Below are 15,188 nucleotides of genomic sequence, written 5' to 3'. Positions count from 1 at the left end.
TTTTCAAGAAGGCAGGAGGTAGCTTATCAAGGTTTGTTTGGGGCTTAAGGGTGAGGGATCTTCTACTTGGTAGTACCACAGTGCTCAGTTTCCCTTTTCAAGGTGGCCTCATAGTCTAAATTGGCTGCTGAGGCCCCACTCACACACCTGCTTTCTACTCAGCAAGAAGACCAGACTGAGAAGGATGCATCCTTTTTTTAAAGACGCTTTTTAGCAGTTGCACCCACAACTCGTGCTTACGTCTTGTTGGCCAGAACTTTTCTTCATGACACATCGACCTGCAAAAAAGTTGGTGAAAGGAAGACTTTTGTTCCAGGGGGGGAAAAAAACAAACTAAAATTAAAAATCAAGGACTCTATTACTGAGAAGGAAAGGAGAATGATTACTGGAGGCCAATATGCAATATGCAATCTTCTTCACTGGAATTGAACATATATTTTTTTGTTCCTGAAAATGAGTCCTGCCTCAGTCTCTCCAGGGCATGGTGAGGGGTGGGAGTGGTAGCTGGTAGAAAGCTAGTGTCCTTAAGACAAGGATTGGCTTTAATCCTGCTTTGGGTCTTTGGGTGATTTGAAATCCAAATGTGGATACAAATGTCTACTTTTTTTGTTTGTTTGATTTTGAGACAGGGTCTCACTCTGTCACCCAGGCTGGAGTGCAGTGGCATGATCTCAGCTTACTGCAGCCTTGACCTCCTGGGCTTGGGTGATTCTTCCACCTCAGCCTCCCCGAGTAGTTGAGACTACAGGTGCCTGCCACCACGCCCAGCTAATGTTTTGTATTTTTAGTAGAGATGGGGTTTCACTATGTCACCCAGGCTGGTCTTGAACACCTGAACTCAAGGAATCCACCCGCCTCAGCCTCCCAGAGTGCTGGGATTACTGGCATGAGACACTGCACCTGGCCACAAAAGTCTATTTAAGAGTACAAATGAGGGAAAAATAATCTAGTTTTGCCAATTATATTATCACTAAAGCTCTTACGTTGTTGTAAAAAGTCACCAGACATATTGTATAATGTCACATCCATCTTTCTTTCTTTCTTTCTTTCTCTCTCTCCTTCCTTCCTTTTTTTCTTTCTTTCCTCCCTCCCTCCTTCCCTCCTTCCTTCCTTCCTTCTCTCTCTCTCTCCTTCCTTCCTTTTTTTCTTTCTTTTTTCTTTCTTTCCTCCCTCCCTCCTTCCCTCCTTCCTTCCTTCCTTCTCTCTCTCTCTCTCTCTTTCTCTTTAGAGACAGGGTCTTACTCTGTCACCCAGGCTGGAGTGCAGTGGTGTGATCATAGCTCACTAAAGCCTTGAACTCCTGGGCTTAAGCCTCCTCCCGCTTCAGCTTCCCAAATAATGTTGAATGTAGATGATAAGTTTACACAGGTCTTTAAATTCAACCAACTCTCATCCTATGGATTCAGAGACAACAGCTGACTATCCAGGAGATAAAGATTCCTGGCTGTTCCTTCTCACAATCTTCTTTGCTTATTGCAAAATGCTGGAGTTACCCCAAATTCTGTCCTGTTTTTTTTTCTTTCTCTCATTTTAATCCTTCTTGAGCTTTTTCAAATGTGTCATGTTTAAAAGTGGACTCCTCCTTTCTTTTCTTTCTTTTTTGTTCTTTTCTTTCTTTCTTTCTTTTTTTGAGATGAAGTTTCGCTCTTGTTGCCCAGGCTGGAGTGCAATGGTGCGATCTTGGCTCACCGCAACCTCCCTGTCCTGGGTTCAAGATATTCTCCTGCCTCAGCCTCCCAAGTAGCTGGGATTACAGGCTACCAGCTAATTTTGTATTTTTAGTAGAGATGGGGTTTCTCCATGTTGGTCAGGCTGGTCTCCAACTCCCGACCTCAAGTGATCCGCCTGCCTCAGCCTCCCAAAGTGCTGGGATTACAGGCATGAGCCACCATGCCCGGCCCATCCTTTCCTTTCTAACCCAGTTCCTGGTTGTCCCCCTGCTGAGTAGACAGCACCAGCCATGGCCTCAGCCAGGCACCCCACTCTCCCTCACAGTTCACATTTTCAGTGAGTGCTAGGCTTTCTACTTCCTTCTCTCTAATTCACTTTTCATTTTCTCCAAACTCCTGCCATCCCCCAGGAACAGGGAAGCATCCTCTCTTGCTAGATTATAGCAGAAGCCTCCCTATCTCCTCAGATCATCCAGGCTGATCTTGCTAAATGTTCAACTCTGTTCCTGTCTTGCCCCTCTTTAAACCGTATACTTCCATAGAATTAAGCCCAGGTTCTTTTGTCAATTGTTTTCCTTTTTATTAATTAATTAATTTTTTTTTTGAGATTGAATCTTGCTCTGTTGCCCAGGCTGGAGTGCAGTGGCGCGATCTCGGCTATCCACAACCTCTGCCTCCTGGGTTCAAGTGATTCTCCTGCCTCAGCCTCCTGAGTAGCTGGGACCACGGGCACACACCACCATGCCTGGCTAATTTTTGTATTTTTAGTAAAGACGGGGTTTCAGTGTTGGCCAGGCTGGTCTTGAACTCCTGACCTCGTGATCTCCCCACCTCAGCCTCCCAAAGTGCTGGGATTACAGGTGTGAGCCACTGCACCCAGCCTTATTATTTTTTAGAGATGGTGTCTTGCTGTCTCCCAGGCTGGAGCGCAGTGGTGCGATCATAGCTTACCTCAGCCTCGAACTCTTGGGCTCATGCATTCCTCCTGCTTCAGCCTCCTGAGTAGCTGGGAATACAGGCATGCACCACCACATCTGGTCAATTTTTAAATTTTTTGTAGAGATGGAGTCTCACTATGTTGTCCATGCTGGTTTTGAACTTCTGGCCTGGAACCTTCCATCGATCCTCCCATCTCTGCAAGCCTAGACATTTAACATGGTCTAGAAGGCCTCCATGAGCTCCATCTCACCTCTTTTTTGCTCCTTCCGCTCCGGACCTTTACAAGTTGCGGCCATTCCAAACTCCTTTCACTTCTGATTATCTCATGTTCTCTCTCACCTCCCCGCCCATGCAATGAGGTTCCTCCCCAACTAGATTCTTATTCCTCTTAGATTCTCAGAGAAGCCTTCCCTGAAAGAAGCCGTCTCCCATCTCCCGGATTGGGTTAGGCTCCTCCTGTGTGCTGACTTCATTGTCTCTCTCCAACATTGCTTAGAACGCTAAGTTGCAACTTTATGTCTAATTTATTGCTCCACTAGTCCATAAAATCTAGGAGGAAAGGGCTGTATCCTTAGCCCTTGACACATGGCCTTGTACATCTTAAGTTTTCATATGAACCGCTTTATTTACCTGGGATATTATCTTACTTAATCCCCAAGACAACCCTATACGTTGTGCATGATTATTCCAATGGTCATTACTGTTATTTTAAATAGAGATGGGGGCTCACTATGTTGCCCAGCCTGGTCTTAAACTCCTGGGCTCAGGTGATCCTCCCACCTTGGCCTCCTAAAGTGTTAGGATTACAGGCATCAGCCACCATGCCTAGTCGATTATGACCCTTTTAATGGATGAGCAAAGAGTCGAGGTTCCACTGGTTTTCCACTGCAGTGTCTCTGCTGAAGGATTAAAAAAAAAAAAAAATCACAGGGCTGTGCTGGACTCCTGGGACTTCCAGAGGACAAGGCCCTCTCTTCAGTGAGGCTGACCTACACAGAGCCAGCCCTCCTTCCCCTCCCAGCCACAGCTGTGTGTTGGAAAGCTAGAGGCCTGGGCCCCTAATAAAGAGCAGACCTCCCAATCTCCTCGTTCCTTCCCCCTCCCCTCATATGGTTTTTCAAATTAAAAGCAACTAAAACAAAAGACCTAAGGAGCAGGAGAGGGCAGAGGCACAACAACATCCCTAAACTGAGGAAGGGGGCTCTCTAGCGAGGGAAGGGGTATCCAAAAGCCAGATCCAGAGGGTTCCAGTCCTACCAGTCTGTCCCAGGCTCTAAGGAGTGTATGGCCCACCGGGCTGGGCTGGACCAGGAAACAAGCTCTTGTCCTCAGGTCTGTAAACAGGCTGCGTTGTTAGGAACCCTCTGCTTCTACTTCCTGAAGAGCAAGCCCCCCAAACCCAGAAGAGAGGCTGCACCTTGAGATCCAGCCAGCAAGGTGGGTGCGGAGTCCTGGGGAGGGAACTTTCACCTCAAGCTGCACAGACCCATCTCGATCTTTTTGGAGAATTCCTCCTTTTCCAGGACTAGTGCCGTTCTGAATTCTGAGCGTGCAAAGAGACTCCTTAGAGCTAGCTTCCGAGCCTCAGCTGGGGCAGACCAGAGGCCAGGGCGTCTCTCTCTCTGCGGGGACCCCCCACATCTGTGCGTCACCTCCACCACCTCCGGGCAAAGGACCCTTCCTCGCTGGACCCAGGGAGGCGGCTATTCCAGATGCAGCCAAGGGTTAAAGGGGGTGGGAGAAGGAGCAGTTAGCACCGTTTTCTTTTGCAAACCACCAAACGGGCCCTTCATTTTCAAATTGTGAAGCCAGAAACATCCCCCGTTCCCTTGCCCCGCCCATCACCATTTGAAAAAAATAATTCACAAGTTTAAACGTGATTTTCACAACTAACGGCTTTGATAACTGTTAAATTCGTACGGCTTCTAGAGCAAACGGACCTGAATTCTTCAAGGAAAGTAGAATTGGCGGTGGAGCTGGGGGGCAGAGGAGGAGAAGACACAAAAAGCCAACTCAGTGGGAAGCGCCCTCAAAGCCAAAGGTGTGGCGCTCGGAGCTGCGGCCGCCCTCGCCCGGGAGTCGGGGCCAGGAGAACGGGCCCTGGAGGCAGGGCAGGGCACAGCGAGATTTTGCTTTTGTTTTTAGTGACCATTTTGATCTGGTTGTAAAAAGTTTACGAGGCCCTCTTTTTGAAAGTCAGCTCATCGACTGCACCTTTTTATACCCTTGCCCTCAATTTCATGTCGCCTGCTGGCCTAGACGCGCAAGGCGGAGGACAGAACTGTCACAGTCCCTACCCTTTTCTCCCAACTTCCCGGCCCGGCTCAGTTCGGGAGTTGGGCCTCCTTCCTCTCGGCTCGCAGCCTCCCCGACTCCCACTTTGGGGAGAAAACCCACATTCTTAACCCCTTGATAATCCCTCAAGGAAAAAACAAAACAAAAAACCCCAAGAGGTTGAAAATTAGAATCCGGGCGCAGGTTGAGATCTGCGCAGAGCTGCCCAGGCCAGTGCATGTCGCTCCTCTCCTCCGGGTACATATGGTGGCCTGGTCCCCTCCCCCCACCCCCACACGGTGCCCAGTGAGAAGCACAAGAAGGGGAGAAAAGACCCGCAGCCCGCCTCAGGAGGGCAAGGTTTCTCGCCCCCTGCGGCTCCGGGACCACCCAGCACCCGGGGCGTCGTGGGACCGATCTCGAAGGATCTTAGAACGACACTGGGAGAGCGCGGCAAGAACTAGCCCCACCTTCCCCCGACGCCCCGGGCTGACTGCCGGGCGCAGACCCGACTTCTCCCGAACCAGCCTCGGACCAGCCTTAGAAGGCGGAAAACAGGATTCAAACCCGCCTATGAGCAGTGGTAGGGGCGGGGGCTGTGGGGGCAGGACTCGGTTTAAGGAACCAACCGCCTCGGTTCGAGGGCCTCCTGTCCGGAGGTTGCTCCTGACCACTGGGTTTATTTTGCTTTTGCAGAGGAGGCAGATGTTGACCTCTCTTCTTTGCACAGTCTCTCCGCAAAATCTTCCCCCAACCATTTGCTTTCTTGCGCCACCCCCCACTGGGGCACTATCCCTGGAGTCAGCTCCTCAGGCCTTTAAACCTTCCAGAATGTCACACATGGAAACCTTTAGCAAATGTTTGTTAATGATCATAACAAAGGCATCATTCAAATTAGGCAGGTAATTACTACCAGAAGGACAACTGGGTGCTCGCTTGCTCATCCATTGCTTTCTGCTTTAAACTCCCGAGGAGTCGCTGCCTGGAGACACTCCCGCCCGGACTGCTTTTCGGGCCCCATTAAACGGCTCTGAAATGAACTGTGAAGTTACCATTTGTGGGCGGAGAGCGCTGGGGCCCTGCGGACGGAAGACCCTGGCTTGACCGGACTAACAGTGTCGCCGAAGCAAAGCAGCCCGTCTGGGTAGACTGTCTGTCTCGCCTCCTACCTTCTGGGGCAACTAGCCTAAAAACCCGGTTCTCAACTTAACAGCATGTGGCCCAGCACCCGCTTTTGCCTTTTATTCCGCACTCTGATTTTTGGGGGGATCGTTTGTTCCCGCTCATTTTCTACAAACATTACGGTATCCTGTTAGCATTCCGAACAAGCGGCTGTTCATATATTTGCCTTCAATGATTTCCTGAAGGAACATGTGGAAGTAATAGCGAGCGGTGCAGTCACCCAAGCTGAAGATGCACGAGAGCGGGTCGCGTAGAAGAGCTGGGGCAATGGGACCCCCAGCGCAGCCCCAGGCGCCCTGTTTTCGAGGCTGACACCCCAAGATCCTGTCCTGGTTAGGGACAGCACCGCGCCCGTTGGAGTACTTCTCTGTGACTCTCCCCTGTCCACTGCACTGTGTCCACCCTCCTGGTGAAGGAGGAGACGGCTGTTGGACATGCCAGTCCCAACCTGGCCACTTTGGCCATTTTCAGAGTGCCTGTGTTGGGGTGGGGTTGAGGGAGAAGGATGAAAGATGACCCCCAACCCCAACAGGAGAATTCAAAAATCAGAGAGCGATGAAGGTGAACGCGCTCCCCTCCCCCGCTGTCGCTGGGAAGCCCCACTCTGCCCAGGTCTGGTTCCTGGAGCATCAGCGCCCCCTTTCCCTCGCCGGCAGGATCGTTTCCTCCCGACACTGGCCTCTCGCCTTGGGCGCAGGGTTTGGGGCTCAGCTGTCAATTCCAAGGCATTCGTAGGGTTCGACCCACGCGGCGGGAGGGAACGGAGGGAGAATCAAAAGGCATCCTCCCCCACGACGCGGAGGCGGTGGTACGATTCCTCAAACGCCCAAGCTTGAGCTTTTTTTGTATGCGAGATAGAAGCCAGGGCAACCTCGCCCAGATAACCCCGAAAACAAAGGCACGACCAGATAAGTGACTTCAAGGGAGTAAAGGTCGTTCTGTCGAAGAACGTTCCAAACCTACACAGACCCTCTTTTCTTTGTACCGTATTTCAGACCACCCAGTCTTGCACACACACACACGCACACACACACACACACACCACACAAAACAAAAACCCATCATTGTCATATTGGACTCAACAGTTTGCCTAATCCTATTAAATAACTAGCAACTATATAGCCCTTCCCCTAAAAGACCCCTAGTTCAAAACGGCGCAACCGCTTGGAGATTTCTCCCGAGGGCCCTATTTTTCGTTGGGCCGAGTTTGTAGAAGAGACATTTCTTGATTCTAGATTTATATTCTCTCTGGGTATTAAATGCAATTTTGTATGTTCCTTTTCTTCTTTTCAAAGAGAATACAAAACTATAGCAGTCTAAGAAAATAACCCCAAAATGGGGAGGCAAACTCATTCTGGAAATGATGGGCTGTTTGTAGTTTCACAAAACCTCTTTCCCGGCAGAGCACCAACACCTCCCCCTTCCACCACCCCCCATCCCATCTGGTCTGCTTCTCCCCGCCCCCCAGTTGTTGTCGAAGTCTGGGGGTTGGGACTGGACCCCCTGATTGCGTAAGAGCAAAAAGCGAAGGCGCAATCTGGACACTGGGAGATTCGGAGCGCAGGGAGTTTGAGAGAAACTTTTATTTTGAAGAGACCAAGGTTGAGGGGGGGGCTTATTTCCTGACAGCTATTTACTTAGAGCAAATGATTAGTTTTAGAAGGATGGACTATAACATTGAATCAATTACAAAACGCGGTTTTTGAGCCCATTACTGTTGGAGCTACAGGGAGAGAAACAGAGGAGGAGACTGCAAGAGATCATTGGAGGCCGTGGGCACGCTCTTTACTCCATGTGTGGGACATTCATTGCGGAATAACATCGGAGGAGAAGGTAAGGGAAAAGAAAAAATGATTTTTTGTTTATAAGGGAAATCCCTGATCAGACTCTGGGACTGGAGAAAGCGAAGTAACTTCAAACTTTGGGCGACAAGAAAAAAAAAAGGAGCTGGATTCCAGTTGTGTGTCCAGAGAGTAATTTTTTTTTTTTTTTTCGGAATAAACTTCACTTGGGGACGGGTGGGAGATAACCATAGAGTTAGAAAGTCTAGGTATTTTTTTTAAACACACATTTTCCAGACCTATTTTTAAAAACAATGTTTTTCTAACAACCCTATGGCCTCCCAAAGAAATTGTTTAGGCTTACATTTTTGAGGTTTCTTTTGGGAGTGGGGGTGGTGTTCGTGAATACTGGGCCGAACACCAAGGAACTGGGGGTGGAGGCAGAGGTGTTTGCCCTCTTCTTGGCAGTGGGTCCTGGAAGGCGACAGGTTTTAAATGAGTGTTTTCATTCCTCGCCTGCGGTTTGGCGGGACAGCGCTGCAGCCCATGGTGTGGAGCGCGGCTGGGGGACCAGGGGAGGTGGGGAGAGGGGAGCGTGGAGGGGGGCGCGGGAAGGGGTTGCGGGGCGCAGGAGGCGGGCAGGGCTCGGCTGGAGACCGGACCTCGGTGTTGGCCTACAGCACAGGGAGCCGGCCGAATGCGCGTGATTACTGGACGGCGCTGCTCTGGGTGAGAGTCGGGGCCAGATTTGGCGCGGCGGTGAGGCGGCTGCGGGACAAGCAGAGGCGCGCGGGCGTGGGCAAGGGTTTGGGGCGCTCTGGAGCGGTTTGTTGGGTCAGTGAGGTGCCAGGGAGAGCGGGTGCCTGCCGGGCAGTGTGCTCGGGTTGCACGCCCTAGCGCGGGGGCGACAGCGGCGGCGCGGGCGGGCGGTCTGGAATAATGACAAACACATTTGGCCCTGAGTGAAGAAGTCGTCGTCGCCTCGCATTCCAGCAACTGGGATTTGAGGAATTTCGAACCGCACACCAAGGGGCCCTCATTGTGCGCCGTGGCCCCCGCCCCCGCCCGTCTTCCCGCGCCCCCTCCTCGGTAGAATCATTTCTGCATTGCCCGGGGGCTCTACTTTCGCTCAGTTCTGGCCGCAGGCAGGAAGAGAGGAAAGGTCTCCAGGAAGGTGCCGAACTTCTTGTGAGGAAGTTAGGGACGACTTGGAACTGGGGAAACTTGTTTGCAGGTAAGACAGAAAGGTGGGAGGTAAACCATATTCTCCCTCCGGGCACCCGAGCCCCGGACACCCCCTACCCGGCGCCCTTCTCCGCGCGGGGGTGCGTGGCACTTGCCGTCTGAGCTCGCCCAGCGCTGCTCGGTCCTCTCTAGTTGCCCTTTTTTCCATTCCTCTCCCTGCCCGCTTCAGAGCCTTCTGTGCGTACTTCTCCTTCCTCTGCTGTCTACCCCCATGGAAACCAGATTTACACACGAAATTAACTCCGCCCGGCTGCGCCCAGGGAGCGGGCGGCGTCCATTTGGCATTGAATATGTGGGATCAGCTGTTCTATTCCGGGAGGGTGTCGGCCAGGTCGGAGCGACGAGTGTGGCCCAACCCGAGTACGGTTGCCAGAGGGAGCCAGGAGCCGGGGCCGGGCCAGGTGTGCGAGAGCTGCCGATGGGCTGGCCTCGCGTCTTGGTCGGGAAGGACTTGCTGGCCCGGCAGGCTGTGCGTTGTGCATCCCTCCCGCAGCCAGAGCGCCGGTCCGGCACTTCGCTCCCCGAATTGTGCTAAGACCTCAGGATGTGCGCAAGGAGTGCCTGGAAGAACTTGCCACTCACTCCATCTCCCTGGTTGGGAGGCAAGCATGGATGGGGCCCCTATCAGGTCCCTACCGCCCCGCGTCCGAAAAGCCCCGGGCTGGGCGGTGTGGGAAATGGCTTTTTGGCTCCGAGGCCAAATTGCTCAATGTTTTGGACCGACTCGCCTCGCCGCGGTCGCTCCTGACAAGAACTAGACAGATTTTTGGAGCAGGGAGCATCCAGGGCAAACGCACGACAGTCCTCCGCAGTGCATCTCACCGGACAAACATCCCCGGAGCCACAGGAGGGGAGGAAGGGGCTCTCCGGGCGTGCGCACCTCCCCAGCCGCCGCGCTGTCCCGTCCCCGACCCCTAATCTGGTCAACCTGGACCCCGGCACTGCTGAATTGCATCCCCCTCCCTCTTCTCCCTTTCTCCTCGGCCTCCTCCTTTCCAAAACCCTCACGATGAGGAGGCCCTGCCTCGACTCCCCGACAGGCGCAAGGCCGACCAGCCTCGCTTTGATGCCCTGGTCAGGCCCTGCTTCGGAGCTTGCAGTTTTGGGTTGACCCAAGTGCAGCTGGACCTCGTTCACAAGAGTGAGGGGACGCCAAGAATGAACCCGTCGTTAGCCCCCGGTGCCCTGGCTCTTGTTTAAATCCTTAGATCGAGAAGGACTTGAAGGAGATCCCAGGCTCCCAGCTCTCCGCCCCTGGGCCAGTTTCCTCTCGGGACACGGACTGAGGAGGGATGCAGGGGGAGGGGCATTGGGCCGGGCTTTCCAGCTGCAAACACGTCTGGCGCCGAGGCGGGCCCATTTTGTGCCTCCTGGGGACGGACCGTGGGCGGCGCGCAGCGGCGGGACGCGTTTTGGGGACGTGGTGGCCAGCGCCTTCCTGCAGACCCCACAGGGAAGGACTCCCTTTGACCTCCGGGGAGCTGCGACCAGGTTATACGTTGCTGGTGGAAAAGTGACAATTCTAGGAAAAGAGCTAAAAGCTGGATCGGTGACCGAAAGGTGTGGGTCTCAGGGTTCCCCGGGTCTAACTCGCCGGGTCCAACCGCAGCATCAGCCTTGGGGCGGCAGATAATCTTTCGGTCGCCTGGGGCGCAAGATGCAGGATCGGGGGCAAATGGCTTCTCCCAACTTCCCCCTAATTCGGGTTCTGCCAGATGGTTGTCGTTTGCTGAAGTGGCTCGGCGGCATTTCCTTTTGTTTTAAACTGATCAATGAGCGAACCTGGGATGGGCTGAAAAAGTAGATTGTAGGAGGGAATAATGGGAAACCCGACTTGGGGCGCCTCCTTCCCTGCCTCCTACTGCAGTTTCTCGGCCCCCGCGAAAGGGGAGCGACTAGCGCGGGTGGCCGCGGACTCTTGAGGGGGCAGAGGCGGCTATGGCGCGTGTCGGGCAAGGTGGCACCAGAAGGCACTTTTGTGTGTGTGTGTGACAAGAGTCTCGCTCTGTCGCCCAGGCTGAAGTGCAGTGGTGCGATCTCGGCTCACTGCAACCTCTGCCTCCCAGGTTCAAGCGATTCTCCTGCCTCAGCCTCCCGAGTAACTGGGATTACAGGTGCCCGCCACCACGCCAGGCTAATTTTTGTATTTTTAGTAGAGACGGGGTTTCACCATGTTGGCCATGCTGGTCTCGAACTCCTGACCTCAGGTGATCCGCCCACCTCGGCCTCCCAAAGTGCTGGGATTTACAGGCGTAAGCCACCGCGCCCAGCCAGGAACGGTTCTTAAATGCCGAGAGGGCGCATGCTAGCTCTCCCCAGCATTCCCGGTGAGCCGCTACCCACGGCCGTGCGGCTCTCGTGCCCATAGGAGGCGCTGGCGAGCGCCTGTAACCCTAAACCCCTCGGCCCCTTTCCCCCCACCCGCCCGGACTCTCTTCCCGCTCTCCCCCCTCTCTCCACACCCCGCCCGGCCCCCTCTCGGGTCTCAATTCAAAACAATGCAAACGCAGAGCGTCGTGCCTGGGGCGCAGCGGCCTCTGCAGCTCTGAGGTTCAGAGCGCGGCGCGCAGGGGCGCAGGGGCGCAGGTCCCCGGAGCGGCTGGGCATCGCCACCAACCCCGGGACAACCGAGCCGCCGAGGACTTGGTGGAGGTGGGAGGGAGAGCGGACCGCGCAGTGTTCCTCTGGGTCCCGGGGTCAGAAACCGGACAGTGACGGGGGCTGGACCGTCCGAGCGCAGAGCCTCCCGGGCGAAGTCTGCGCGCAGCACTCCCGGCTGCGCTGTCGGGGACCAGGAGCCTGGGCTGCGGGCGAGCTAGCTGGCGAGCCGGGTAAGATTCGCGGGGCTATCGCGCCCTCTAGTGGGCTCCGGGGACGCATCCCGCTTTCCCCAGCCCCGGGCGGTCGGCGCCGCTATCTCAGTGGAGCGCAGCGCTGGAACCCCGGGGGCCCGGAGCGGAGGCTAATCTGGGTCACCTTTCCCCTCCTCCGGGCAGCCAGTGGACGCCTCGCAGGCTCTGTGTGGGCCCGGGAGGCGCCGGGTGGACGAGAGGGGGCCGAGGTCTCTGGGTTTGGATTGAGAATGGGACGTCCTTGTAATTCAATGTGGGAGAAGCGGGGGAGTGTGGAGGAGGACGGGTCCCGTGCGTTCTTGGGGGGCAGGCGCCGTCTTCTGCGTTCCAGCCCCTCGCCAGCTCCCTTGCCCCGCGGGCGGCCTGTTGCTGTTTGTTTTACGACCCTGCGTTATTGTGCAACGGGAACAGTCGTTTCCAATCAGCTGCGCGGCCGTCGCGGCCCTCGCCAGGCTGGTTTATGGGGGCGGCGGTGGCGCGCGGACAGATAGGACAGCGCGGCCCGGGAACGGCGTCGAGGTCCAGGCGGTCCCCCTGCCCCGAGGGGGCGGAAATGCTGAGGTGGCGAGAGCGTGGGTTCCACAGAACCCTAGTAGCGAGTCCGGCTGAGCCTCTGCGGCCTAGCCCAGCAGCGTCGTCTTCCCGGCTCCGAAGACGTCTTCCCGAAGCCCCGCTGCCCCGGCGCACCAGCTCCCGGTGATGGGGATGATGATGGGGATGATGGGGATGATGATGGGGATGATGGGGAGATGTCCCCGAATTCTCGTGGGGTCCCGAGGAGATTTAGCCATTTTCAACATCAGTTTTCCTATTTCTGCTTAAACCCCGCGGGCTTTCAACTGAGGTCACCACGAAAGCTAAAAGTACAACCTAAGGAAGGAAGAGACTGGAAATTAACATTTGGGGTAGTGGAGCTCAGAATTCCTCGCAGCGGCGTCTGTGTCGCAACCCGTGGACGCACGTCCTTGGACCAACACTGCCATCTGCTGGCCACTCGCAAGAACTACTGCGACCCGCTGTGAGAATGGGCTTCGCGGAGACCATTAGGAAGGTGCTTTTTTTTTTTTTTTTTTTTTTATTTATTTATTTTTTGCTCAGTAGGACCGTAATAGGTGACTGATTTTCTTTTGCTGTGAGGCTACAAGAATCGCTGGAAGACAACATTTTTATTTCGTGGAAATTTGTGTTGTGTTTCGCCTTGGTTGTTAATGCTTTGCATTTACATAGTGAACATCTTATTATCAGAGCTGGCCTGTGAGGAGGGTAGTGGGGGGCATTGATGTTCCCGTTTCTGAGTGAGGAGACCTATGTCGGGGCCTTGGTGACCTCAAGCCGAATGCTCAAACTGCTACTGCTACTCTTAAGGTTGTGCCATTAGGAGTCACACCCGTTTGGTGATATTCAAAAGGATATGTCATTTTATTCTCCCGTGGTTAAATATATGGTGAGAGGAGAGCAGGCATGTTTATGAGCCCAGATTGTCCCATAAAACGCTCCTGTGTAAAAACACTCCAGCCCCCTCCCATTACTGGAATGTCTGATGGAGCTCCGGGAGATCAAAACAACAAAGCAGGCTCTGGTAGGGTGCAGAGGTCCTGGTAAACACACCCTCTGCTGGAAAACAGGGAGAAGTTTCCACCAGTGTAGACCTGCACTTGGGTTGCCTGGGCTGAAGTTAGGAGACTGCGTAGAAAAAGGAAGATGTGTAATTTTCACAGTTAGAATTAACTTAGGAGAGCTGAAATTAACTGAGCCTCGGAAATCTGAATCTTGAAGTCACCAGTGGCTTTTGGGGCTGTGAGAGAGTCTCCTGTGGTCTTTAATCATGTGAGGGTGGGGTGAAATTCAATATTCAGTGGTTCTGCAACGGGATGCACTGTGCAATTGGTGATTGAGAAGCCAACTCTCTGGCTTTAGGAGAAGAATGTCTTGCTGTTAGTCCTTCTGGAAATAGAGCCTTGCATTGCCTGCTGTCTGTTTACACTACCTTTGCACATTGCCTTTGGTTATAGAGTCATGTCCAATGGCTCTTTACTTCTGTTTGCAGGGCAGGAGATGGCACCCTGTTAAAGAGAAAGGATAGTAGCTGCAAAATCATTTGTTTCTCTGTTTCTGTGACTGTATATATTGGCTCATCTTTGAATGGTCTTTATAGCCACACCAGGCTGGAGGTAACAGGGTCACGGGAGTGGACTGCTGGTGTGGGCTGAATCAGAGTTCAGATCCATGTCTCCAGGAGGTAGGAGGTGCAGGGCAAGTCATGTGGCTTCTGGGGCATCCCTCACTTTCTTAGTTAAGGAGAAGTTGAAGGAGCCGATCTAAAATATCTTGGGAGTCTGCAGAAAAAGTCGTGAAAATCAAAGCACTTTCAATTAAACTATATAATTTAGTCCTTACAAGAATGCCACAGGGCAAGCAACCAGTCAGGCCTTGCTAGTCGTGCTTCCTAGAAGAAAAGACTGAGGTTCAGAGAGTTGGACAGAGTGTCAGATTTGGGATCAGTGGCTAGTCCAATGTGATTTCCATCCTTTCTTCTGAGAGAAAGCATAAGAAGGCCAAGAGGATGGCGGAAAAGCACAAGTCACCTGCCTGAGAGTCAACAGGGCAGGGGGTCTCTTTCTCAGTTTGTTTCTCTAAGTTACGGCAAATGTTTTTTGAGCTGTGATTATTGAGAATGGGGGCTGAAGTTCAACATGTAGTTGGCATGAGGGAAGTAATTATAATTGAAGAAAAGATTTGGGTGAAATCTATTGTTCTTCCCTGCAAAGGGGATTGTTCTCACGGATTCTTATGGTGCCATGTTTCTCAGAATTTGTAGCTTCAGTTACTTATATTTGCACACCTGACTTTAGATGAGCTCCAGAATAGCAGTTACTAATTAAGGATGAGCATTTAGAGTAGATAAAAGTGGCAGGAACAGCAAGACTCACTCCCAGAGAGCCTCACTACAGGTCTAATAGGTGAGGAAATTCCCCATGTTTCCCATTTTTCTTCATTACCTCCCTGTGGGGCAAGCACTGCCATTATGCATGAGTAAACTGTCTGAGTTATAGATAAGTAATGACATGAAACTTCACAAACACGCTGAGCACAGTGGCTCACGCCTGTAATCCCAGCACTTTGGGAAGCTGACGCGGGTGAATCACGAGGTCAGGAGTTCGAGATCAGCCTGGCCAACATGGTGAAACCCTGTCTGTACTAAAAATACAAGAAATTAGCTGGCCATGATGGTGGGCACCTGTAAT

The 15,188-nt window shown here is 53.2% G+C and overlaps 1 protein-coding gene across 5 annotated transcripts in view; it reads left to right on the top strand.

Moving 5' to 3' along the window:
• Positions 1-7,657: 7,657 nt before the first annotated feature.
• Positions 7,658-15,188, top strand: part of PDGFRA (platelet derived growth factor receptor alpha) — a 70,785-nt gene continuing 63,254 nt past the window's right edge. The window contains exon 1 of one of the 5 annotated variants that reach the window (XM_003806461.6): positions 7,658-7,898. Coding sequence is in view for 1 of the 5 variants with exons in the window: in XM_008954166.6 (XP_008952414.3) it covers positions 12,968-12,994 (27 nt within the window). In the remaining 4 variants the exon portion in view is untranslated. Of the gene's footprint in view, positions 7,899-8,439; positions 8,576-10,530; positions 10,652-10,714; positions 11,923-12,152; positions 12,995-15,188 lie in introns of those variants that run through there. The other 4 variants (XM_063603819.1, XM_034958806.3, XM_008954172.6 and 1 more) reach the window with 4 other exon arrangements.

Source organism: Pan paniscus, chromosome 3 (assembly GCF_029289425.2).
Source record: "Pan paniscus chromosome 3, NHGRI_mPanPan1-v2.0_pri, whole genome shotgun sequence".
NCBI lineage: Eukaryota > Metazoa > Chordata > Mammalia > Primates > Hominidae > Pan > Pan paniscus.
This window is presented reverse-complemented; position numbering and strand designations above follow the sequence as displayed.